Here is a 26064-nt window from a genome sequence, read left to right as displayed (position 1 = left end):
CCTTAGTGACCCAGAGGACTCCGGACCGAATGCCTCAGCTAACCTACGCTGCATGGCCTCCCTGATCCTGCAAAGCCTGCGGAAGGATCCTCGTATTCTTCGGATCAAGGAGAGGGACCATTACTGGCTGGCCACTCTCCTTGATCCACGGTACAAGGGTAAGGTTGCCGACCTTATCTTGCCATCGCAGAGGGAGCAGAGGATGAGACATCTCTGAGAGACCTTGCAGAAAGGTCTGTGCAACGCGTTCCCATAGACTGGGAGGTTACAAACTCCTGGTCCTGGACAACGTGTTGCTGAGGCATCGGTCAGAAGGAGCGGTGGAGAAGGTGGCCGTCTGACTGATGCTTTCAGACAATTTTTTAGTCCATAGCCCCAAGGTATGATCGGTTCCAGCAACCATCGCCAGCGTCTGATTTACATGGTGCAGGAATACCTAGGGGCAAGGTCAGGCTTGGACACCTTTCCCACCGAAAATCCTCTAGGTTACTGGGTCTTGAGAATGGATCACTGGCCAGAGCTTGCACAGTATGCAATTGAGCTACTGGCCTGTCCTGCATCCAGCGTTCTTTCGGAACGCACCTTCAGTGCTGCTGGTGGCTTTGTTACCGATCACAGGGTGCGCCTGTCCACCGAATCAGTTGATCGACTGACCTTCATCAAGATGAATCAGTCTTGGATCACCCACAGCTACCAAGCACCTGAAGCTGATGTAACCGAATATTTTTTTTTGAAATATCACATCCCTTCAAGACTGCCTATGCTGATGCTGAGTGACTGTCCTGTTATGTTGATTGTCTATCCTCTTCCTCCTCCGCTGATATGTTGGAAGAACATTTCTGGTTCTGGGTGATGCCATCAGCCCAATTTTTCTGCCCCTGTTTAACAGGGGTGTTTAAGTACAATTTTTGATGCAATGCTTTGCAGCAGGGCTAATTCCTGCAATAAAACTAGAGTATATGGGAGAGGTTGCAGTGTGGTGGCACCAGCACCAGTGCCTAAGGCCCAATTTTTCTGCCCGTGTTTAACAGGGGCGTTTAATTACAATTTTTGATGCAATGCTTTGCAGCAGAGCTAACTCCTGCAATAAAACTAGAGTATATGGGAGAGGTTGCAGTGTCGTGGCACCAGCACCATTGCCAGCAGCCCAATTTTTCAGCCCCTGTTTAACAGGGACATGTAATTACAATTGTTGATATAATATTTCACAGGAGGGCCCGTTCCTGTGCCCACCCAGAGTAACTGTGAGGACTTATAGTGTTGTGGCACCAGCACCACAACCACCAAAGGTCAATTTTTCTACCACTGGTCAACAATGGCATGTAATTACAATTCTTGATATAATCGTTCACAGCAGGGCACTCCAGCGCCCAGCAAGAGTCACTTTGAGGGCTTACAATGTTGTGGCAAAACCAACACCTTGTTCCACCATTTCTGCAGAGCATATATGGCACGCCCCTACTTTCAAACATCCAACTTACAAACATCTCCTACTTGCAAACGGAAGGAGACAACAGCAAGTGAGATGAAAAAAGGTGTACGACAAAACAAATTATACAGGGGTGGTAACCCTTCCCTATGTTTTCCAAAAAGCTTAAAAATAGTTTTTTTGACTGGAGCTACACTTTAAAAATGTACCAGTTGAAAATTACAAACAGATTCAACTTAACACAACAAACCTACACAGTCCCTGTCTTGTTTGCACCGCCTGTATACTGCTGTTCTGAGTATATAGGGCCTGGGGGCCACACGCATTTCCTTTTTTTAATATGGGTACGGGGTTCCCCTTAATATGCGTACAAGACCCAAAGGGGCTGGTAATGAGCAGGGAGGGCTGCCCATGCCATTTTTATCAATGATTTTCAACCATATTTCAACCATATTGCAGGAACCAGATATAACATTAAAACCGCAAGCAGTTTTAAATGATGCTATTTCCGTTTAATGTCATTTTGTGCAGGGACTGTTCTAAACACGGGAAACATGTGGCACTTCACAGGCATACTACAGACACCCCCCAGGCACCATATTTAAAGGAATATTTCACTTTTTTTTTTCACTTTAATCGTCATTAACCACTTGCTTACTGGGCACTTAAACCCCCCTCAGTCCCAGACCAATTTTCAGCTTTCAGCGCTGATGCACTTTGAATGACAATTGCGCGGGCATACAACACTGTACCCAAATGAAATTTTTATCATTTTTTTCCCACAAATAGAGCTTTCTTTTGGTGGTATTTAGTTACAGCTCGGAGTTTTATTTTTTGCTAAACAAACAAAAAAAGATGCAAAAAAATAAAAATAAATAAATCATGTTTTAATAGTTTGTTATAAAATTTTGCAAACGGGTCATTTTTCTCCTTCATTGAAGTGCGCTGATTAGGCGGCACTGATGGCTGCATTGGTGGGCACTGATGGGCTGCATTGGTGGGCACTGATGGGCTGCATTGGTGGGCACTGATAGGCTGCACTGGTGGGCACTGATAGGCATAGTTAACGCGGCACTAATAGGCACAGATAAGGCGGCACCGATGGGCACAGATAAGGCGGCACTGATGGGCAAAGATGGGCACAGATAAGATGGCATGGATGGGTGGCACGGATAAGTGGCACGGATGGGTGGCACGGATGGGCACTGATAGGTACCACTGATAGATGGGACTGATGGGCACTGATAGGTGGCTCTGATAGGTGGCACTGCTGGGCACTGATGGGCGGCACTGCTGGGCACTGATGGGCGGCACTGCTGGGCACTGATGGGCGGCACTGGGTCGCAGCACCTTTGAGGCAGATTGTGGGCACTGTGGGTGGCACTGTTGGTGGCACTGCTGGATGGCACTGTGGGTGGCATTGTGGGTGGCACTGTAGGTGGCACTGTGGGCACTATGGGCACTGATGGGGGGCACTGATGGGGGGCACTTACTTTTATTCAGGATGGCACGGCGGTGGGCAGGTGGGCACTGGCAGGGGGCAGGTGGTCAGCTGTATTGCTGGCCGTGATCGGGACTGATGTCCCGATCACGGCCGCCGGTGATCGGCTTTTTTTTTCTCTCCTCGCGCTGTCAGCGCGAGGAGGAATAATAGCCGATTACCGGCTCCGTTCTATCACATGATCAGCTGTCATTGGCTGACAGCTGATCACGTGATAAGGGGTCGGGATCGACCCCTTGCACGGATCGGTGATCAGGCGAGTCTCACGGACTCGCCGATCACAGAGCGCGCCGCGCGCGCCCCTCAGGGGGCGCGCAGGCCGCTCGTATCCGGGACGACGTCAATAGACGTAGTCCCGGAAATGTAGGTCCGCGCTAATGCCGTCATTTGGCAATAGCGCGGATCTGTAGTGGTTAAAATCAGTGCTCCCGCCAAAACGGCCATTTTTAAAAAACATTTTAGGCATTGACCCATGTCCCCTGGGGCAGGAGCTAGGTCCCCAAACCCTTTTTAGGACAGTATCTTGCATATTAGCCGTTAAAATTAGCACTTTTAATTTCGAACGTTCGAGTCCCATAGACTTCAATGGGGTTCTAAAGTTCGTACGAATTTGGGGTCTGTTCGAAAGTTCTGGTGCGAACCGAACCGGGGGGTGTTCGGCTCATCCCTAGTCATCATACACCTGTGCCCCCTATAGCAAAGAGCTTGCTATAAGGGGTACTGGTCAAGGGGGGAGGGGGGGAGAGCCAGGAGTGCAGGGGACCAGAGGAGAGGAGGATCAGGACTGCTTTGTGCATAACCATTGCACAGAGCAAGTAACAATAATTTTTTTTTTTTTTTTTTTAAGACAAACATGTCAACATTTAAAATCACTTTAAAATGTATTTTAAAAAAAATGACAGAGCTATAATTTAGTAATCACATTTTAATTCCAATTTCATCAAGCAAAAATAAAAATAGAAAAGATATGAAATTATATACTATCTGAGTGCTGCACCGAGTGAAGCCAAAAACACTGTGGCAACAGAGGGCAAGGACAATGATTAAGGAACATTAAGGGAGAGATTAATAGGTCAGGACTGAAAGAGCTGAAATGAATTAGATCTTACAGAGAGAAGCCATTGAGTGGAATTTTCAAGAGCTGACCTGAGAAAGATGGAAATGTGAAAGGTAGAAGGATTTTACACATGAAAATTAATTAGCGTGTTTAAAGTGATTTTTTTTAAATAAAGTTATGTGGTAAAACGGTGAATTGCACACTTTTCTTGCATAATGTACAACTGCCAGTCAGAGAATATTTTAAAAACTGATTTGGTGTATAAACTGTAGTTTAAAGAGGATTTCCAGGAGCAAAAAAAGAACCACTGAAGACTAATAAAAGGCTAGAGGTTTAAAGTGGAACTCAACTGTATCTGAGCACCACAAACTAAAAACGCTATTCAACTAATTTATAGCCCCTTCATGACAGAGGGTAAAATGCATCCTAATGCCTGAACACAATTTTGCAACACTAATATGTGTTAGTAAAACTGTACATATCATTGAAACTACTTTGTGTATCCAGGTGGATTATATCTTTTTTTTTTTCCAGGACAAATTGAGTTTTCATTTGGTGGTAAATGATAATGGGTATCTCCTGATTTATTTATTTTTTATTATCAAGGGAAAACGAACCCATAAAAAAAAAAAAAAAAAATATGTATATATATATATATATATATATATATATATATATATATATATATATATATATATATATATATATATATAGTGGTTTATTTTTTTCTATTAACATAACCTACCACCAAAATAATTTCCCTGCTCCTGACAATCACTGTCATACCACACATGTGTAAGTTATATTTGTTGTTTGTACCTGTAGTAGGACCAAGAGGCAATGGTGCACGCTTTGATTTTTTAAACTATTTTTTTTCTTTTTTTAATTAATGTCTTTTTTTTTTTTTTTGCACACACACTTTTATTTGTTGACATTTTTCTCCTCTAGCAAAATAAAGGGAGTGGTGGTAGCTAAGCCTCTGTTCACACTAGAACAGGGTGCACGAAGCCTGCAATCTGTGCACGTTTTCTGCATCTCGTTCAAAACACACTGTAGTTGTGATCTGCAGCTAGTGTCAATGTTAACGACACCCCGAAAGGCAGGTCGCAAACACAGTGCATTTGCCTGCACTGGATCACGTGGTACTAAACTACCATATTATCCGGTTGCAGTGTGTTTCCAAAAGTAGTACATTCACTACTTTTGGTGGGATGCAGCGTGATGTAAGCCTATTGAAAATGAATGGGCTCAAATCGCATCGCACTGAATCGCATGTGAATTGCACAGGAATGCGCTACACATTCCTGTGCGATTCATAGTGTAAACCAGGACTAAATGTATGTACTTGCCAACATTCCCAACAGTAAACCGATTACCAAAGTCCATTGGGTCTTTCAAGGCAATAGCGTATAAACCATATTATAAAATCATCAATCTTTATTTACAACAATTAAAGGAACATAAAATCTGTGGCTAACACAACATACATATACATAAGAGCACAGCATATACAGTATCTCACAAAATAAATTATACTTTGCTACAATGTAAATGAGTGAGTGTACAGCTTGTATAACAGTGTAAATTTGCTGTCCCCTCAAAATAACTCAACACACAGCCATTAATGTCTAAACTATTGGCAACAAAAGTGAGTACACCCCTAAGTGAAAATGTCCAAATTGGGCTCAATTAGCTACTTTACCTCCCTGTGTCATGTGACTCGTTAGTGTTACAGTTGTTAGTTGTCTCAGCTTTGAATGGGGAGCAGGTGTGTTAAATTTGGTGTTATCGCTTTCACTTTCTCATACTGGTCACTGGAATTTCAACATGGCCCCTCATGGCAAACAACGCTCTGAGGATCTGAAAAAAAGAATTGTTGCTCTACATAAAGATGGCCTAGGCTATAAGAAGATTGCCAAGACCCTGAAACTGAGCCGCAGCATGGTGGCCAAGACCATACAGTGGTTTAACAGGACAGGTTCTACTCAGAACAGGCCTCACCATAGTCATCTCAAGACTGTTGAGTGCACGTGCTCAGCATCATATCCAAAGGTTGTCTTTGGGAAATAGATGTATGAGTGCTGCCAGCATTGCTGCAGAGGTTGAAGAGGTGGGGGTTCAGCCTGTCAGTGCTCAGAACATACGCCACACACTGCATCAAATTGGTTGGTCTGCATGGCTGTCATCCCAGAAGGAAGCCTCTTATAAACATGATACACAGGAAATCCCGCAAGCAGTTTGCTGAAGACAAGCAGATTAAGGGCATGGATTACTGGAACCATGTTCTGTGGTCTAATGAGACCAAGATAAACTTATTTGGTTCAGATGGTGTCAAGCGTGTGTGGTGGGAATCAGGTGAGGAGTACAAAGACAAGTGTGTCTTGCCTGCAGTCAATCATGGTGGTGGGAGTGTCATGGTCTGGGGCTGCATGAGTGCTGCCGCCACTGGGGAGCTACAGTTCATTGAGGGAACCATGAATGGCAACATGTACTGTCACATACGACCCCAAACACACCTCCAAGACGACCACTGTCTTGCTACAGAAGTGGATAAAGGTGATGAGGGTAAAGGTGATGGACAGACCAAGCATGTCTCCAGACCTAAACCCTATTGAGCATCTGTGGGGCACAGAAGGTGGAGGAGTGCTAGGTATCTAACTTCCACCAGCTCTGTGATGTTGTTGTGGAGGAGTGGAAGAGGACTTCAGTGGCAACCTGTGAAGCTCTGGTGAATTTCCTGCCCAAGACGGTTAAGGCAGTGGGCCCAATTTGGACATTTTCACTTAGGGGTGAACTCACTTTTATTGCCAGCAGTTTATACATGAATGGCTGTGATTTGAGTTATTGTGAGGGAACAGCAAATGTACACTGCTATACAAGCTGTACACTCACTACTTTACATTGTAGCAAAGTGTCATTTCTTCAGTGTTGTCACATGAAAAGATATAATAAAATATTTACGAAAATGTGAGGGGTGTACTACCTTCTGTGATGTACTGTACATATAACATAAGCCTCTAATCAGGAAATTGCTAAAACATTCTCATAATACTTGACTTGTGCACCAGTCCCTGAGCTAGGAGACATCCAACCCATTCTGAATATTCTTCCTCATGGGTAAAATAGTATGACATATGTACAGTGAGATTAAACAATAGTCAATACAATAAATAGTAATGCAATATGTAACATACCGCACAACGTATTATTCACTTACACTTTACACATTTTACAGTGTACAAAAGAATATAAAAACACTGGAACATAACAATAACTCTATACCTTCAACCACCAGAAGGCCAAAAAGTATTTAAAAAATGTCTGTTGTGTTGTGTACCACATCCTAATATTGTACATCAAAGAAAAAAAAGAACATACTTTTTTGGTACTGGGGAAAACATAATTATGTAAAATCGTTATCAAAATGTATTACATGATTAAAACATCCAAAATTTTAAATCAAGAAGAGAAACAAATCACAAGTATGTAGTCACAGCTCTCATTTTTTGGATATGCCATATGGACACTTTTCATTATGTATGGGTGTTTTATGTTAATCATTTCACAATGCTAATATTTAGGAGATTTGTAGATGAATTAGTGCGCTACTGTGGAATTATTTGTCTCTTTTTTTACTTTGAGATTTGTTTCACCTAATTTGCATATGAAAATTATATATTAAACCAGAAGGCCAAGAAAAAATGGCCAGGGGAGCAACACACATAAAGAAGAGTACAGGAAGTGCTTAACCTCCCTGGCGGTATGATTAGTTCTGGTTTTAGGTGCTGAAAGCGGTACAATTATTTTGCATGGAAATTTGGCGTTTTATATTGTAGTCCTGTAATTCTTAGGAATAACTCTCTTAAATCTGTTCAAACCAGAGTCTAGCAGACATCCCGGGTATGATAACGTTTATAATATAATAAATAATAATAAAAATTATTCAATAATGTAATCAAATCCAAAAACACTGAAATTTGCTCATTTGCAAAATTGTCGCTGACATTAGATTTAGTGTTTGATGACAAATTTCCCCACAAATCGCTATCGCTCAGTTCTGCAAGTGATTATAATTTATTATCGCTGTTTTCTAGTTGGTCTAAAATCACTTTTTACATAAAGGGACACTTTTTGGTTGCTATGGACAATCTCCAAATTCCAGGCAGAAAAAACAGTATTTATAATATAAAAGTGCATGCAGGGCACTGCACAGACCACTAGGGACAAAGGGGGTGTGTAATTTTTTTTATACAGTACTGTTATCTGTAAGATTACAGTACTGTGTGTGTTTTTACTTTTTTGAATTTGGCGCCGATCTCCGCTCCCGTGCGCCATAACGTAGCAGGGAACGGAGCTCGGCGGCACTCGGGCACTGTGGGAATCGAGCGGAGGACGGCTCGATTACACAGCGCGGAGGACATCGCTGGATCCAAGGGACAAGGTAAGTAACCTCTCCCTGTATCCAGCGATGCGATCCCGAGACCGCTAGGGAGGTTAAAGTGGTTGTAAACCCTTACATATACCCAGTGAAGTGAACATCCTCAGTTGATACACAGAGATAAAACAAATCCTCCTACATAGGTTTTACTTGCTTATCTGAAGTTTTTATCTCTGGGCCAGGAAGGGGATACAATCTTCTCCTCTTTGCACTTCCTCAAAAGTGCAGATCGTGTTCAAAAATCTTTCTTCATCTGTCAGCAGCACAGAGGAGGGGACGGAAATACTGCAATAACAGTGGGTGAGAGCTGATTGGAGGAAAGGAACACACCCACTTTCACATAGCAGAATAACTGTATTGTAAATAGACAAGCTCTGTTCTGAGCTCTTTACCCCCCAACCAACACAAATGTATGTCATGTGTTGGTAAAACCTTTCAGAGGTGACTCCTGCTGACAATGAAACACTAGAGAGAAACAACACTTAGAGCTTTGGAGAGAGATAAGTAAACTCAACAGATATATGTGCTTTGTTCAGATTCCATGACTGAAGTTTATAACCACTTTAACCGCTTCAGCCCCGGAATATTTGACCCCCTTCCTGACCACTTTTTACAATTTGTCACTGTGTCACTTTAACTGACAATTGCGCGGTCATGCAAAATTACCCAAGCAAAATTTGCGTCCTTTTTTTCTCACACATAGAGCTTTCTTTTGGTGGTATTTGATCACCTTTGTCGTTTTTGTTTATTGCCCTATAGACAAAAAAAGAGCAATAATTCTGAAAAAAACAAAACACAATTTTTTACTTTTTGCTATAATAAATATCCCCAAATAAAAAATAAAAAAAACACTTTTCTTCATAAGTTTAGGCCAATAAATATTTTTCTATATATTTTTGGTAAAACAAAATCACAATAAGCATATATTGATTGGTTTGCGCAAAAGTTATAGCATCTGCAAACTATGGGAAAGATTTATGGCATTTTTATAATTGTTTTTACTAGTAATGGCAGTGATCAGCGATTTTTAGCAGTACTGTGACATTATGGTGGATAGATCGGACACTTTTAACACATTTTTGGGACCATTGACATTTATACAGTGATCAGTGCTATAAAAATGCACCGATTACTGTGTAAATGTCAGACACCCTTCGGGTCTGATATGGAAATTAAGGGGAACCCTGCACCAAAATAAAAAAATGTTGTAGGGGTCCCCCCAAGGGCCATACCAGACCCTAATCCGAGCACGCAACCTGGCAGGCAGCAGGAAAAGAGAGGGAGACGAGAGAGCGCTCCCCTTCCTGAACCGTACCAGACCACATGCCCTCAACATGGGGAGGGTGCTTTGGGGTAGCTCCCCAAAGCACCTTGTCCCCATGTTGATGGGGACAAGGTCTTCATCCCCACAACCCTTGCCCAGTGCTTGTGGGGTGTCTCTGGGCAGCGAGCTTATCGGAATTTGGAAGCCCCTTTTGACAAGAGGACCCCCAGATCCTGCCCCCCCCCTGTGTGAAATGGTAACGGGGTACAAATGTGCCCCTACCATTTCACAAAAAAAGTGTCAAAATGTTAAAAAACAAGACACAGCTTGGGACAAGCCCTTTTTAAAAAAATAAAAAAATAAATATGTCCCACGATGTCCATTCATCTTCTTATATCGCTCCGCTGAAGGACTGGAAAAATAAAAAATCCGCCACAGATTCGCCTCTATGGGAGACTCCCGTCATGTGACGCTTCATTGCCTTTGACAGTTCTTATATAACTGAGGGCGGAGCCACTCAGTGATGTACCTGGGTGACCCCACCCCCTCATCAGAGGGGCGTGGCCTCTTTTTTAACATTTTGACACTTTTTTGTGAAATGGTAGGGGTACAAATGTACCCCATTACCATTTCCCACATTGGGGAGGACGGGATCTGGAGGTCCCCTTGTTAAAGGGGGCTTCCAGATTCCGATAACCCCCCCCGCCCACAGATCCCCACAACCACGGGGCAAGGGTTGTGGGGATGAGGTCCTTGTCTCCATCAACATGGGAACAAGGTTCTTTGGGGGGATACCCCAAAGCACCCTCCCCATTTTGAGGGCATGTGGCCTGGTACGGTTCAGGAGGGGGGCGCTCTCTCGTCCCCCTCTTTTCCTGTGGCCTGTCAGGTTACATGCTCAGATAAGGGTCTGGTATGGATTTTGGGGGGACCTCATGCCATTTGGTTTGGGGTTCCCCTTAATTTTCATACCACACCCAAAGGTCCTGGTAATGGATGGGCAGGGGGATCTCATGCTCTTTCTTTCAATGAGTTTTATCTATATTGCCGAGACCCAACAATTCATTACAGCTGCGATCAGTTTTAAACTCCCCAGGCATGATATTTAAAGGAATATTTCATTTTTATTGTTTCACTTTAAGCGTTAAAAAAATCACTGCTCCCGAAAAAACTGCAGTTTAAAAAAAAAAAATTTTGCATTGATACATGTCCCCTGGGGCAGGACTCAGGTCCCCCAACACTTTTTATGACAATAACTTGCATATAAGCCTTTAAAATGAGCACTTTTGATTTTTCATGTTAGTGTCCCATAGACTTTAACGGTGTTCCAGCGGCTTTTGATTTTGCCCCGAACACCGCATATTGTTTGGTGTTTGCAGAAAATCCAAGCAACCAAAGTTCGGCCCGAACCGTTTGCCCATCCCTAGTAGGGGAATTAATTATAGCTCAGATATCGAGGGTCTGGTGTTCTCTTTGCCTAATGGCAAGTGTGGTGTCATCATGTGTGGTGTCATCATCTGATCAATAGAGTTCTCTAATGCCACGTACACATGATCAGACTATCCGGTGGACTTGGTCCGGCAGACCAGAGTCCGCCAGACAATCTGCCCGTGAGATTGCATTCGAATAATCTGCATGGAAGTGTGACAGTAAGCAGCCTTTGGCTACCCAAAAAGAACATTGGAACAAAACAGCAGTTTGCCAATAAATAAAAGAAAAGACCAAGTCTTCTGGAACAACCTGCTGTGGATCGATAAATCAAAGATAAAGCTGTTTAGCCACAGTAAAAGTAAATGTGTTTGAGGGAAATCACAGACTGCATTTCAGGAGAAGAACCTCATAACAACTGTGAAACTGATTGGTGAAAATGTAATGGCTTGGGGCTGCTTTGGGGCCTGAGGAGCTTGCAGTCATCGCTGCTTATTTGCTAAAGGGAAATAGGCTATTGACTTTTAAAGAGGGGTTCCCACTTACAAAAAAAAAAGTCAGCAGCTACAAATACTTTAATAATAGGACTCTTACCTGTCCTGGAGTCCAGCGATGTGGGGGATCGCAGCCCCGCTCGTCCCCTCCTCGGCTCGGTGGCACCGGCATTTTAACTGTGGACTCTCATCTGTGGCTTCACAGCCGGGCACCCACTGTGCATGCTCGAGCTGCGCCATGCACCGTCACTGGCCGTGCAATCATCTGGAACTGGTCACGGGAGAGGCGATCTTCCTGCACCGAGGCCTTGACATCAGGAGCCCAGGCACAGAAGGAGGCAGACTACGAGGGACCCCCTAGCAGCAGGCTTTTAGAGGTGAGTAAAAAGAAAATTTTTCTCCAAATTAGTTTTTTTTGTTTTTTTTATGCACATAAATAAATTTTTATTTTGGGGTGGAACTCCACTTTAAGTATCATTTTGCAAGTGAATTTACGTCAGAGCTCAGTGAATCAGGTGAAGCTTGGCTGACGTCCATCATTCAATTGTGTGCAAGCAGTAATGCTGTTTTTTTTTTATTTTCCTTGCACATGATTAGGTATTCTTTATGTTACTAAACCCAGAACAGTAAAATCAGTCTATATATGCAGTAAAGCATGCTTGTTATACATACACTGTATACACACAGGGATTAATCCTCTGCATTGTGTAAAAAGGCTCTTTGATCCTGTATGCACATATATTCTTCTTCTTGCATGTCCGGATAAGACAGAGTAAATGGAGTCAGGCTGTACATGCTCAGTTTGGTGTGTATTGCTGAAGAGTTGTTTTTTTTTTTTTTCTGGGGGGGGGGGGGCAAAGGGTCAGGGGTCCTGCATCCCGATAGGATAGCCAGTGTAATATGAGAACTCCTCCTAAAGCTTTAACCAGGTACTGAAATCACAAGACTTCCTTATACTGCTGATGAGAAAAGGTACTTTGCAATTAATAATAGATAAATGATATGTGGAGCTACCTACCCTACAAAAAATATAAAAACACACTAGAATAAAAAAAACAATAATTCACAATTCAGCAATCTTCTAAAGTGCAACGAATGTGCAAAAATTCACAGTAATAATCAAAAATACATCATGGTAAATTATAACATGACTTAGCAATTTATATTTATTAAAATGATTGCATTTCCATGTTCTGTGTACTGTGTGAATGCAGGATCCTGGGATCAGTAACACTTTAAAGTCCACCACATTCACCAATATCACCAAATTTCATCACATTAATTCTAGTGCAAATTCTCTTTAAAAGTGCAACTTCTCTTTCGAAGTAAACAGTCTATAAGACTTTGAATAATTCAGGTCGATAGAGCCACGTTGTCAACTTGAATTCTGCATCATTTAAAAAAATTCATGATAGGAATATGAAGCTATCACTCTAGGGGCTCATTCACATGTGCGGCCGGGACTGCCACTTCTCTAAAAAGTGAATTGTGCTTGGAGGGGTTTGACAGGCGGTGAAGAGGTAATTGCGGTGCAACCCTATTGAACTGCATTAGTCAACATGCACAGCATCACAGCCACTGCAGGTGTACAGTGGTGAGTGGCTGTATGTTAGTATTCATGGCTCAAATGCCTGGTTTTACTGCCCAGCGACTGCACATGTGAACAAAGCCTGAAAGTTGAAGTTAGACCAGAAATGGATTTTCCAGCACAATAATGATCCAAATCCCACTAGCAAACCCACCAAGGAATGGTTCAAAGAGAATAAAGAGAGGATTATGGACAGACCAAAACATAGCCCTGTTTTAGTTCCTATTGAAATGTTTTGGGGGAATTTAAAATTGACACTTCATGCAAGGAAACCCTCAAACATTTTGAAACTAAAATAATTTTGCATAGAGAAGTGGTACAAATGTCACAGAGTTGATGTCAGAGAATGGTTGGCAGTTGTGCAAACTGCCTACAAGGGATCAATACCGGCTTCTGACGCTACGAATGTTCTTACTTTTTCCACAGTACACCATTATATCTGTTGATGTTCAGTTTTAGATGATGGGGCACATGGGAAAGATTTCCTCTTCCCGCTACACTCAGAGTCAGGAATAAGCCAGTTGCTTTTTTGGATTTTTGAAGGAAGTGACAACATGAAAGGTCTAACACGTATTCATTTGCATATCTGTTTGGTGTTGTTCAGGTTGGAGGCCAGTGCAGCTGCAAAGTCAATGTCTGGGGTAGACAATGTGACCAGTGCAAAGATGGCTTCTATAACCTACAAGAGTCAAATCCAGATGGCTGCCAACCCTGTCGCTGCAACACAGCTGGAACACTCAATGGAAGTAATACCTGTCACCAAACTACAGGACAGTGCAGATGCAAACCAAACATTATTGGTAAGTCTATTTACTAAATCAAAATGTAATAACTTGTATCAACCAGTCATCATTACTTTCTGAGTAACCTAGCTCTAGTATGTAGTGCAGTTCACCCATGCTTAGAGGTAGTGACTGCATTTGTTTTCTTTTGGAGATTAGTTACATTTTCTTCTATTACAGAAAATACCTGTTGATCCTATCAAAAATTCAGTGTTTTTGTAACTTCTTGAACACTCAATTGAACTCTCAAAAATTGTTACCAGATTGTAGGCAGGTGCAGGCTGTATATTCCTCCATCTTGTAGGTAACATTGCACCGCTTCTACAGGTGGAGAGAAGTTCATAGTTACATAGTTAGTCAGGTTGAAAAAAGACACAAGTCCATCTAGAAGAAAAAAGAAAATTACAATCCCATATACACAATCCTTCACCCAGAGTTGATCCAGAGGAAGGTGAAAAACCCCAGCAAAGCATGCTCCAATTTGCTACAGCAGGGAAAAAATTCCTTCCTCATCCCCCAGGAGGCAATCAGATTTTCCCTGGATCAACTTTACCTATAAATGTTAGTATCCAGTTATATTATGTACATTTAGGAAAGAATCTAGGCCTTTTTTAAAGCAATCTACTGAGCTGGCCAGAACCACCTCTGGAGGAAGTCTATTCCACATGTTCACAGCTCTTACTGTGAAGAAACATTTTCGTATTTGGAGATTAAATCTTTTTTCCTCTAGATGTAAAGAGTGCCCCCTTGTCCTCTGTGATGACCTTAAAGTGAATAACTCAACACCAAGTTCACTATATGGATCACTTAGGTATTTGTACATGTTTATCATATCCCTCCTTAATCTCCTATTCTCATGAGAGAATAAATTCTGTGCCTCTAATCTTTCCTCATAGCTGAGCTCCTCCATGCCTCCTATCAGTTTAGTTGCCCTTCTCTGCACTTTCCCCAGTTCCCCGATATCCTTTTTGAGAACTAGTGCCCAAAATGGAATTCCATATTCCAGATGAAGTCTTACTAATGATTTATTACAGGGGCAAAATTCGCTCTCTCTGTCTCTCTCTCTGTCTTTCTCTCTCTCTCTGTGGAGTCCATACCTCTCTTAATACAAGAAAGGAATTTGCTCGCTTTGGAAATGGAAGCTTGGCATTGCATGATATTATTGAGCTTATGATCTACCAAAACCCCTAGATCCTTTTCCACTATGGATTTCTCCAGTAGTACTCCCCCTAGTATATATGATGCATGCATATTCTTAGCCCCCAAGTGCATAACTTTACATTTATCGACATTAAACCTCATTTGCCACTTAGTTGCCCAATTAAACAGAGCATTGAGGTCAGTTTGTAAATTGGAGACATCCTGTAAGGACCTTAATCCACTGCAGATCTTGGTGTCATCTGCAAAGACAGAAGTGGTTATTTTAATCGCAGACCCTATATCATTTATGAAGATATTAAAAAGTAAGTGTCCCAGCACTGAACCTTGGAGTACACCACTGATAACCATTCACAGTTAGAATCACTATCCACTACTCTAAATTCGTTTTTTTTATTTACAAATGAATCTTTTCAAGCCTGTAGACTTTACGTTACACATTAGTCGTGTGTGTGGAACTGTGTCAAATGTTTTTACAAAATCCAAGTATACCACATCCACAGCCACCCCTCTGTCCAAGGTTTTACTTACGCCTTCATAAAAAGAAATCTGATTTGTTTGACAACTTCTGTCTTTCCTGAACCCATGCTGTCTGTTAAAATATTTTTTTCCAGCAAGAACTCATCTATGTGGTAATTTATTAAACTCTCCAGTATCTTCCTGACTATAGAAGTTAAACTTCAGTAAGGGGAACTGTTCCCCTTGTGGGCTCCAGCAGCCATCTTGTGGAAGACAGTAGTCTGATTGCACTCCTGTGAAATCTTCAGTGGCCATCATGATGGGGATACCTCATAAAAGGAAGCACCCCATGTCATTTGAGCATTCCTAGAGCACCTGTGAGGATAGGGACAGAGGCCTGCTGGCTAGGGATATAATTGATAGAGCAGGGAGAGATGGGGCAGGGTAGGGCAGGACCTACATACTGAATACTACTCCCATACAGGAGGGAATTGTGCCACCAGCTACATAGTACTATATAACCACCTCTCCAGTGGAAACAATTCTCTAGTAATTGAAACTGTGAAACAGTCCAAGCGAACTGGACATTCTGTGATACCTGGGCTATTGTGTCGCTCTCATAAATGTGTGACTAATACCCCACTAAAGTGGTTGCAAACCCTTATTCATGACCACTAAAGTCAAGTATTAGGTGATGAAGCAAATCCTCCTCCAAGTTGTACCTGTTTATCTGCAGCTATCTCTTATCCAGAGCTGTTCAAAATGTACAGATTACAAAGCATTTCTGAGCTTCCAGAGGCAGGGAGCAGGGATCTGAAGTCACACACTGCAAAGCATAAAGCAGGGGGGTGAGAAGTTTACACTTTTAGCATATTATTAATATTGTGTGCAGAGAAAGCAGAATTCAGCCACCTGTCCACATCTGTAGAGAAGGGAAAAATGTGGCCAGGCCAGTTTGTGCCCAAACAGGCTGATGTCCAGAGAAGATGGGAGCCTTACACTTTCCCTCTGCATGAGAAACCTTTTGTCTGCCGCTAGTTCTGTCCCCACCAGGTGGAGTACCTGTCCCTACTCTACCAACTCACAAATGTGCACCATGCCTGGGAGCCAGGGCCTTAAATTGGCTCTGCCTGATCCAAGATGGATGCCAGAGTCACATGAGGTGGCAGCATCCAATAGAATGCTTCCCCAGTGATTCAGGAAACCATAGAGGAATTGTGTTTCTCTTGACTTCCTCTCCAACTGCAGTGTCTCTGTGGAAGAGCACATCCTACGGTGGAGAAAGTAGACCACACCTGCCTACATGAAAGACTTTTGCAAGCTCTTTCCTGCTAAAAAAAACAGGTAGAAGAAAATAATACTAATACTTGCTCTAGAAAAAGTGGGGAATTGAGGTTAAATTTGGTTAATACCAGAAATATGGGAATGGTTGCCAATTTGTTTCTAGAGGTGCAAATTCTAAGTACTTGGGCTCTCGTGCTGGCCTTAAATTCACTACTTAGTGAGTCACTGACCCCAAATAAGAATGCAGATTAGGGGCCCCAACCTCACTGACTGTATGCTTATTCTTGGGCTTGAGTGTTTGCAGAGGTGAGCTGTGGATAGAGGTTGATACAGAGGTGAATTGTGGAAGGGGGGGTACAGAGGTGAACTGTGGATGGAGGGGGTACAGAGGTGAGCTGTGGATGGAGGTGGGTACAGAGGTTAACTGTTGATGGAGGGTGTACAGAGGTGAACTATGGATGGAGGGAGCTACAGAGGTGAACTGTGGATGGAGGGGGGTACAGAGTTGAACTGTGGATGGAGGGGTGTACATATGTGAACTGTGAATGGAGGGGGGTACAGAAGTGAACTGTAGATGGAGGGCGGTACAAAGGTGTACTGTAGATGGAGGGGGTACAGAGGTGAGCTGTGGATGGATGGGGGTACAGAGGTGAGCTATGGATGGAGGGGGTACAGAGGTGAACTGTGGATGGAGGGGGTACAGAGGTGAACTGTGGATGGAGGGGGTACAGAGGTGAGCTGTAGATGGAGGGGGGTACAGAGGTGAACTGTGGATGGAGGGGATACAGAGGTGAGCTGTGGATGGATAGGGGTATAGAGGTGAGCTGTGGATGGAGGGGGGTACAGAGGTGAGCTGTGAATGGAGGGGGGTACAGAGGTGAGCTTTGGATGGAGGGGGGTACAGAGGTGTGCTATGGATGGAGGGGGGTACAGAGGTGAGCTATGGATGGAGGGGGGTACAGAGGTGAGCTGTGGATGGAGGGGGGTACAGAGGTGAGCTGTGACTGGACGGGGGTGCAGCGGTGAGCTGTGAATGGAGGGGGGTGCAGAGGTGAGCTGTGGATGGAGGGGGTACAGAGGTGAGCTGTGAATGAGGGTGCAGAGGTAAGCAAAGTGGTGTGCAGAGGTGACCAATAGATGATTACTTTGGTGGAGGGGGGTAGAATAAGCAAGTACTGCCCCTTTTGCTGACTTTTTTCTGTGCCCTGTATGATACAAAAACCTCACAGTAGACAATCCCAATCCCTGTGTGTCATCCTGGACTTCCTCTATCTCCCCTTCCCCCCATAATCCTGGACTCCCCTATCCCCCCCCAGCATCATCTTGAATTCCCCCATCCCACCTCCAATCATCCTGGACTTCCCTATCCCCTCTATTATCCTGGACTTCCCTATCTCGCCCCCCATCATCATTATTATTATACAGGATGTTTATAGCACCGGCAGTTTGTGCAGCGCTTTACAACATGAGGGCAGACAGTACAGTTACAATACAATTCAATACATAAGTTTAAGTGTGTTTTTGTTTTTTGGAAATGTTGTTGTAGAAAATTTGCATGGGTGGGGGGGAGGCAAGAATATCTTTGCCCGGGGTCCAATCAGTATTAAAAATGGCCCTGCCAACAATTCTACATATCTTTCACCCTGGCACCATATCTCAACTTCCCTCCAATGTTGTCAAAATTGTTTAATCTGCTTGCTGTATGTGTGTCCCTTCAGGTAAATTAGTACTTTTCAAAACTGTTTTAGCTGAAACAAGTTCTAAGCAAATCATTTCTGTGCCCGTTTTCTTATTAAGCCAAAATAAATAGATTTTTCTTACCCCCCCTCCCACATATTCTTTGCTACAGGGCGCTTTTGTGATAAATCTTTATATTCCCTATTATATTTCTTTGAACTGTTCCTATGAAATGCAAAATAAGTCAACATAATTCCACTGATCACGAACATTGGTCGGGTTACTTATCAAGGGCTATATAATTTTAATTTTGTAATTCAATGCCAAGCTGATTATAATAAACTACGGGCTCCTGCGTTATTTATCATGTTCTTATACAAGACATTCTTTTTTGTTTGTAGCTCCCACAGGTATTTTTCAAAAATTAGATTTGATTATAGCAATTTATTATTTTCAGAATATTTGAGGGGTGCTACAGCTACATAAGGACAAAATTTATCAAGTGCCTGAAATACACTGTGCATATAATACATTTTGAAATGTTGATGTATGGGAATATTATGATAAAGTGAGCCAAGGATTGCGGGCATACCTGTCTGAATATCTTTGTAGGAAGCTAACGCCATAACCAGTTTAAACACTTTTAAATTACAGAAGTTTTTTTATTTCTTTTTATTTTGCTGGTGTAAAGATTTTTATACCATAAAACCATAGTATATTTAAAAACATACAGTAGCTTTGTGATTAAACACAACACACAAATAATTTTGTGTGCACGTTAAGTTTACAAGTGTGGAGGTGCTTTGCTTTCATTTTTAAACTGCTGAAATCTGATTGGTTGTTTTGGATAACACCTTTACTTTACCTTTCCATAAATATCAGAGAGTATGTTCATTTTATAGATTGAATTGAAATTTAAAATATTTTTTATTTAAAGCTAAACTCTAGGCAAACAGGTAAAATACACATATGTAGACTTTATTTTCTGTCAAAGGATTACAGGCATACCCCACTTTTAAGTACACAATTTACTAAAGCTGGAAAGTGCAAAATTAGGCTCACTTTTGCATAGAAACCAATGAGCTTCCAGGTTTTATTACCAAAGCTTAATTGAACAAGCCGAGGTTAGAAGCTCATTTGTTTCTATGCAGAAGTGAGCCTGATTTTGCCCTTTCCAACTTTAGTAAATAAACCCCATTGTGTACCTAAAAGTGGGGTATGCCTGTAATTAAGGATGAGCCGAACACCCCCCTGTTCGGTTCGCACCAGAACCTGCGAACAGACCTAAACTTTGTGTGAACTTTAGAACCCTGTTAAAGTCTATGGGGCTCGAACGTTCAAAATCTAAAGTGATAATTTTAAAGGCTAATATGCAAGTTACTGTCCTAAAAAGTGTTTGGGGACCTGGGTCCTGCCCCAGGGGACATGGATCAATGCAAAAAAAAGTTTTAAAAACTGCTGTTTTTTCAGAAGCAGTGATTTTAATAATGATTAAAGTGAAACAATAAAAGTGTAATATTTCTTTAAATTTCGTACCTGGGGGGTGTCTATAGTATGCCTGTGAAGGGGCGCATGTTTCCCGTGCTTAGAACTGTCCCTGCACAAAGTGTCATTTTGCAAGGAAAAAAAGTATTTTAAAATCACTTGTGGCGTAATTCAGAGAACACTCAATGAGTGTTCTCTGTATTACGGGAGCCGACAATTCATTCATTGATAAAAAAAAAGTGTGGGGTTCCCCTAAATTCAATTACCAGGCCCTTCAGGTCTGGTATGGATATTAAGGGGAACCCCGCGTCAAATAAAAAAAAAATTGCCATGGGGGTCCCCCTAAAAATTCATACCAGACCCTTTATTCGAGCACACAACCTGGCAGGCCGCAGGAAAAGAGGGGGGACGAGAGAGCGCCCCCCCCTGAACCGTACCAGGCCACATGCCCTCAATTTTGGGATGATGCTTTGGGGGTCACAGACCCCTCAAAGCACCATGTCCCCATGTTGATGGGGACAAGGGCCTCATACCCACAACCCTGGCCGGTGGTTGTGGGGGTCTGCGGGTGGGGGGCTTATCAGAATCTTGAAGCCCCCTTTAACAAGGGGACCCCCAGATCCCACCTTCCCCGTTTGAAATGGTAAGGGAGTACAAAAGTACCCCTACCATTTCACAAAGAGAGTGTAAAAAATGGTTAAATAAGACAAACACACTTGAAAAATTCGTCAGGCGCTGGGCTCCCCGCAGTGGAGACAGAAGATGGATGCATGGATGGACTGCGCTGGACTGAAAATCACCCATCGCTGGATCAGATCAGCCATCGCTGGAACCCGGAGAGATGATCATCCGTCGCTGGATAGCAAGAGTGGATTAGCACCGCTGGGATGGTTTTTTTTATTTGTTTTATTTTTAATAAAGGAATTTTTCAAAAGTGTGTTTGTCTTATTTAAAAAATGTTTACACTTTCTTTGTGAAATGGTAGGGGTACCTTTGTACACCCTTACCATTTCAAACAGGGGGGGCTGGGATCTGGGGGTCCCCTTGTTAAAGGGGGCTTCCAGATTCTGATAAGCCCCCCGCCCGCAGACCCCAAAAACCACCGGCCAGGGTTGTGGGGATGAGGCCCTTGTCCCCATCAACATGGGGACATGGTGCTTTGAGGGGTCACAGACCCCCAAAGCATCCTCCCATGTTGAGGGCATGTGGCCTGGTACGGTTCAGGAGGGGGGCGCTCTCTCGTCTCCCCCTCTTTTCCTGCAGCCTGCCAGGTTGCATGCTCGGATAAAGGGTCTGATATGGATTTTTAGGGGGACCCCCACGGCACTTTAAAAAAAAAATTGACGCGGGGTTCCCCTTAATATCCATACCAGACCTGAAGGGTCTGGTATGGATATTTAGGGGGACCCCCACGTCAATTTTTTTTAAAATTTGACGCGGGGTTCCCCTTAATATCAATACCAGACCTGAAGGGCCTGGTAATTGAATTTAGGGGAACCCCACGCTTTTAAGAATTTTTTTTTATCAATGAATGAATTGTCGGCTCCCGTAATACAGAGAACATTCATTGAGTGTTCTCTGTATTACGCCGCAAGTGATTTTAAAAGACTTTTTTTCCTTGCGAAATGACACTTTGTGCAGGGACAGTTCTAAGCACGGGAAACATGCGCCCCTTCACAGGCATACTATACACACCCCCCAGGTACGAAATTTAAAGGAATATTACAATTTTATTGTTTCACTTTAATCATTATTAAAATCACTGCTCATGAAAAAAACTCAGTTTTTAAAACATTATTTTGCATTGATCCATGTCCCCTGGGGCAGGACCCAGGTCCCCAAACACTTTTTAGGACAGTAACTTGCATATTAGCCTTTAAAATTAGCAGTTTAGATTTCTCCCATAGACTTGTACAGGGTGTTTCGGCTTTTCGAATTTGCCGCAAACAGCCCAAATTGTTCACTGTTCGCTGAACAGGCGAACAGACAATGTTCCAGTCGAACATGAGTTCGACTCAAACTCGAAGCTCATCCCTACCTGTAATGCACATTAAATGCAAATCAGAGGATTCCTATTTACCGCAATCATTTAGTGTGGATAATAGCTCTTAGTTATGCATTTGACCTGCTTTGTATTGGCTTTCTCTGATCATAGCATGCTGTATTGATGATGTATTTGTACCACGGGCAAAGCAGGTGAAAAACATTGAAGGGATGGCAGCACACTAATAAGTTATCAACTTTGCTCATTCTGCTCTCTCCTGCTGTCAGTGTTTTTCCTGTCAGCACATGTGCATGCAGTAGAACCTGATTGGTCCCTAGCCATGTCCCTTTCTCTTCCAGTGTAAGTATTGCAGTGCATGGAATGACAGAGGATGATATCTAGACAGATTCAGGTGCTTTTTATATTTATATGTAAGGACATTTAACCACACAACCACAATAAATTGTGGGTATATTGTGGGGGTATATACTGTATGTATATATATATATATATATATATATATATATATATATATATATATATATATATATATATATGTATATATATATATATATATATATATATATATATATATATATATATATATATATATATATATATATATATATGTATATATATATATATATATATATATATATATATATACACACTCCCACATGTGCACATTTATTAGGCAAGTTGCATTTTTGAGGATTATTTGAAGTATTGAACAAATACAGTGCTCTCGGTCAATTCAAAATGTTAACAAATCTGAATATTTAAAAAGTAAAAGTGAGGTTTTGGCTTTCTTAGGAGAATATCTACAGTTGTGCTCATAATTTGACATACCCTGGCAGAATTTATGATTTCTTGGCCATTTTCAGAGAATATGAATGATAACACAAAAATGTTTCTTTCACTCATGGTTAGTGTTTGGCTGAAGCCATTTATTATCAATCAACTGTGTTTACTCTTTTTAAATTATATTCACAACAGAAACTACCCAAATGACCCTGATAAAAAGTTTACAAGTTTACAAGTTTGCATCTTTCATCCAGTGCTGCACTGACGTGTCTGGATTCTGAGTCATGGAGAAAGCAAAAGAATTGTCAAAGGATCTGTGGGAAAAGGTAGTTGAACTGTATAAAACAGGAAGGGGATATAAAAAGATATCTAAGGAATTAAGAATGGCAATCAGCAGTGTTCAAACTCTAATCAAGAAGTGAAAAATTAAGGGTTCTGTTTAAACCAAGCCACGGACAGCTAGACCAAAAGTTTAGCCACAACTGACAGGAAAGTTGTTCGAGATGCAAAGAAAAACCCACATATAACTTCAGGTGAAATACAGGACTCTGAAAACATGTGGTGTGGCAGTTTTAAGATGCACAATATGGATGGGCTGCATGGTCCAGTCAACAGAAGAAAGCCATTACTACGCAAATGCCACAAAGTATCCCGCTTACAATGCGACAAACAGCACAGGGACAAGCCTCAAACCTTTTGGCACAAAGTCATTTGGAGTGATGAGATCAAAATTTTGCTTTTTGGCCACAACCATAAACGCTACATTTAGTCAACAAGGCCTATGATGAAAAGTACACCATTCCTACTGTGAAACACGGAGGTGGATCACTGATGTTTTGTGATGTGTGAGCTACAAAGGCAAAGGAAATTGTGTAAAAATTTATGGCAAAGTGAATGCAGTATGTTATCAAAAAATACTGGAGGAACATTTGCATTCATCAGCCAGGAAGGTGCGCATGGGATGTACATGGACATTCTAACATGACAAAGATCCAAAACACAAGGCCAAGTCCACCTGTCGTTGGCTACAGCAGAATAAAGTGGAGGTTCTGGAGTGGCTGTCTCAGTCTCCTGATCTCAATATCATTGAGCCACTCTGGGGAGTAGGGATGAGCTTCGAGTTGAGAATGATTGCGGTAAATAGGAATCCTCTGATTTGCATTTAATGTGCATTACAGGTAGGGATGAGCTTCGAGTTCGAGTCGAACTCATGTTCGACTCGAACATTGCCCGTTCACCTGTTCAGCAAACAGTGAACAATTTGGGCTGTTCGCAGCAAATTCGAAAAGCCGGAACACCCTGTACAAGTCTATGGGAGAAATCTAAAGTGCTAATTTTAAAGGCTAATATGCAAGTTACTGTCCTAAAAAGTGTTTGGGGACCTGGGTCCTGCCCCAGGGGACATGGATCAATTCTAAATGTTTTTTAAAAGCGGACGTTTTTTCAGGAGCAGTGATTTTAATAATGATTAAAGTGAAACAATAAAAGTGTAATATTCCTTTAAATTTCGTACCTGGGGGTGTCTATAGTATGCCTGTGAAGGGACGCATGTTTCCTGTGCTTAGAACTGTCCCTGCACAAAGTGTCATTTCGCAAGGAAAAAAAGTCTTTTAAAATCACTCTGAATTGTTGGCTCCCGTAATACAGAGAACACTCAATGAGTGTTCTCTGTATTACGGAGCCGACAATTCATTCATTGATAAAAAAAAAAGCGTGGGGTTCCCCTGAATTCAATTACCAGGCCCTTCAGGTCTGGCATGGATATTAAGGGGAACCCCGCGTCAAATAAAAAAAAAATTGACGTGGGGGTCCCCCTAAAAATCCATACCAGACCCTTTATCCGAGCACGCAACCTGGCAGACTGCAGGAAAAGAACCGTACCAGGCCACATGCCCTCAACATTGGGAGCATGCTTTGGAGGTCTGCGGGCGGGGGGATTATCAGAATCTGGAAGCCCCCTTTAACAAGGGGACCCCCAGATCCTGGCCTCCCCTGTTTGAAATGGTAAGGGCGTAGTACCCCTACCATTTCACAAAAAAAGTGTAAAAAATGGTTAAATAAGACAAACACACTTTTGAAAAATTCCTTTATTAAAAATAAAAAAAGATTCCAGCGGTGCTAATCCACTCTTGCTATCCAGCGATGGATGATCATCTCTCCGGGGTCCAGCGATGGCTGATCTGATCCAGCGACGGGTGATTTTCAGTCCAGTGCAGTCCATCCATCCATCCGTCTTCTGTCTCCACTGAGGAGACACAGCGCTGACGTTTCTTATATTAGGAGGGCGGGGGCGGGGCTCTGATGTAATGGAAACCTGCATTGATCCATGTCCCCTGGGGCAGGACCCAGGTCCCCAAACACTTTTTAGGACAGTAACTTGCATATTAGCCTTTAAAATTAGAACTTTAGATTTTGAACGTTCGAGTCCCATAGACTTTAATAGGGTTCTAAAGTTTACACGAAGTTTAGGTCTGTTCGCAGGTTCTGGTGCGAACCGAACAGGGGGGTGTTCAGCTCATCCTTACTGGGGAGATATCAAACGTGCAGTTCATGCAAGACAGCCCAAGAATTTACAGGAACTGGAGGCTTTCTGTCAAGAGGAATGGGCAGCTTTACCATCTGAGAAGATAAAGAGCCTCATCCACAAATACCACAAAAGACTTCAAGCTGTCATTTATGTTAAAGAGGACAATACACTGTAAGAAGAAATGGGGTATGTAAACTTTTCAGACAAGGGTCATTTGGGTAGTTTCTGTTATGATTATGATTTAAAAAGAGTAAAAACAGTTGATTGATAGTAAATGGCTTCAGCCAAACACTAAGCATAAGTGAAAGAAAAGTATTTGTGTTATCATTCATATTTTCTAAAAAATGGCCAAGGAATCATACATTCTGCCAGGGTATGTGAACTTATGAGCACAACTGTATGTGTGCACAATTATTGGGCAACCATTAGTGGGCCCAATTATGTAACTGTAGCGCTGGCTCCCGACGAGCAGGCACACTGGTTTTTCCAAAAGTTAATTTGCCTGAAACCACAGTTGGGTTTCAGGACTAGTCCTCTAAATTTCTGGTTTCAGTACCAGTCCAGCTGGTTTGCACTGGGTTATTCTTGACCGCAGGTGTTGCTGTCAACGTCGGCAAGTGTAGAAACGCAGTCTAGCTGGGTGCATTGAATGCCACTAGTTCTCTCTGAACCAGCCCAGTGGGAGTGTTTTCTTGCCGTTTATTC

General features: G+C 42.3%; 1 protein-coding gene across 1 annotated transcript in view; it reads left to right on the top strand.

Annotated features, from left to right (window-relative positions):
- Nucleotides 1-26064, top strand: part of USH2A (usherin) — a 437205-nt gene that overhangs the window by 182249 nt on the left and 228892 nt on the right. The window contains exon 12 of the mRNA XM_077485085.1: nucleotides 13804-13999. Coding sequence (XP_077341211.1) covers nucleotides 13804-13999 — 196 coding nt within the window. The remainder of the gene's footprint in view (nucleotides 1-13803; nucleotides 14000-26064) is intronic.

Source organism: Lithobates pipiens, unplaced genomic scaffold (genome assembly GCF_037356315.1).
Source record: "Lithobates pipiens isolate NorthernLeopardFrog02 unplaced genomic scaffold, aLitPip1_a1.2 Scaffold_18, whole genome shotgun sequence".
Classification (NCBI taxonomy): Eukaryota; Metazoa; Chordata; class Amphibia; order Anura; family Ranidae; genus Lithobates; species Lithobates pipiens.
The sequence above is the reverse complement of the archived record's forward strand: the minus strand, read 5'-3'. Positions and strand labels throughout refer to the sequence as shown.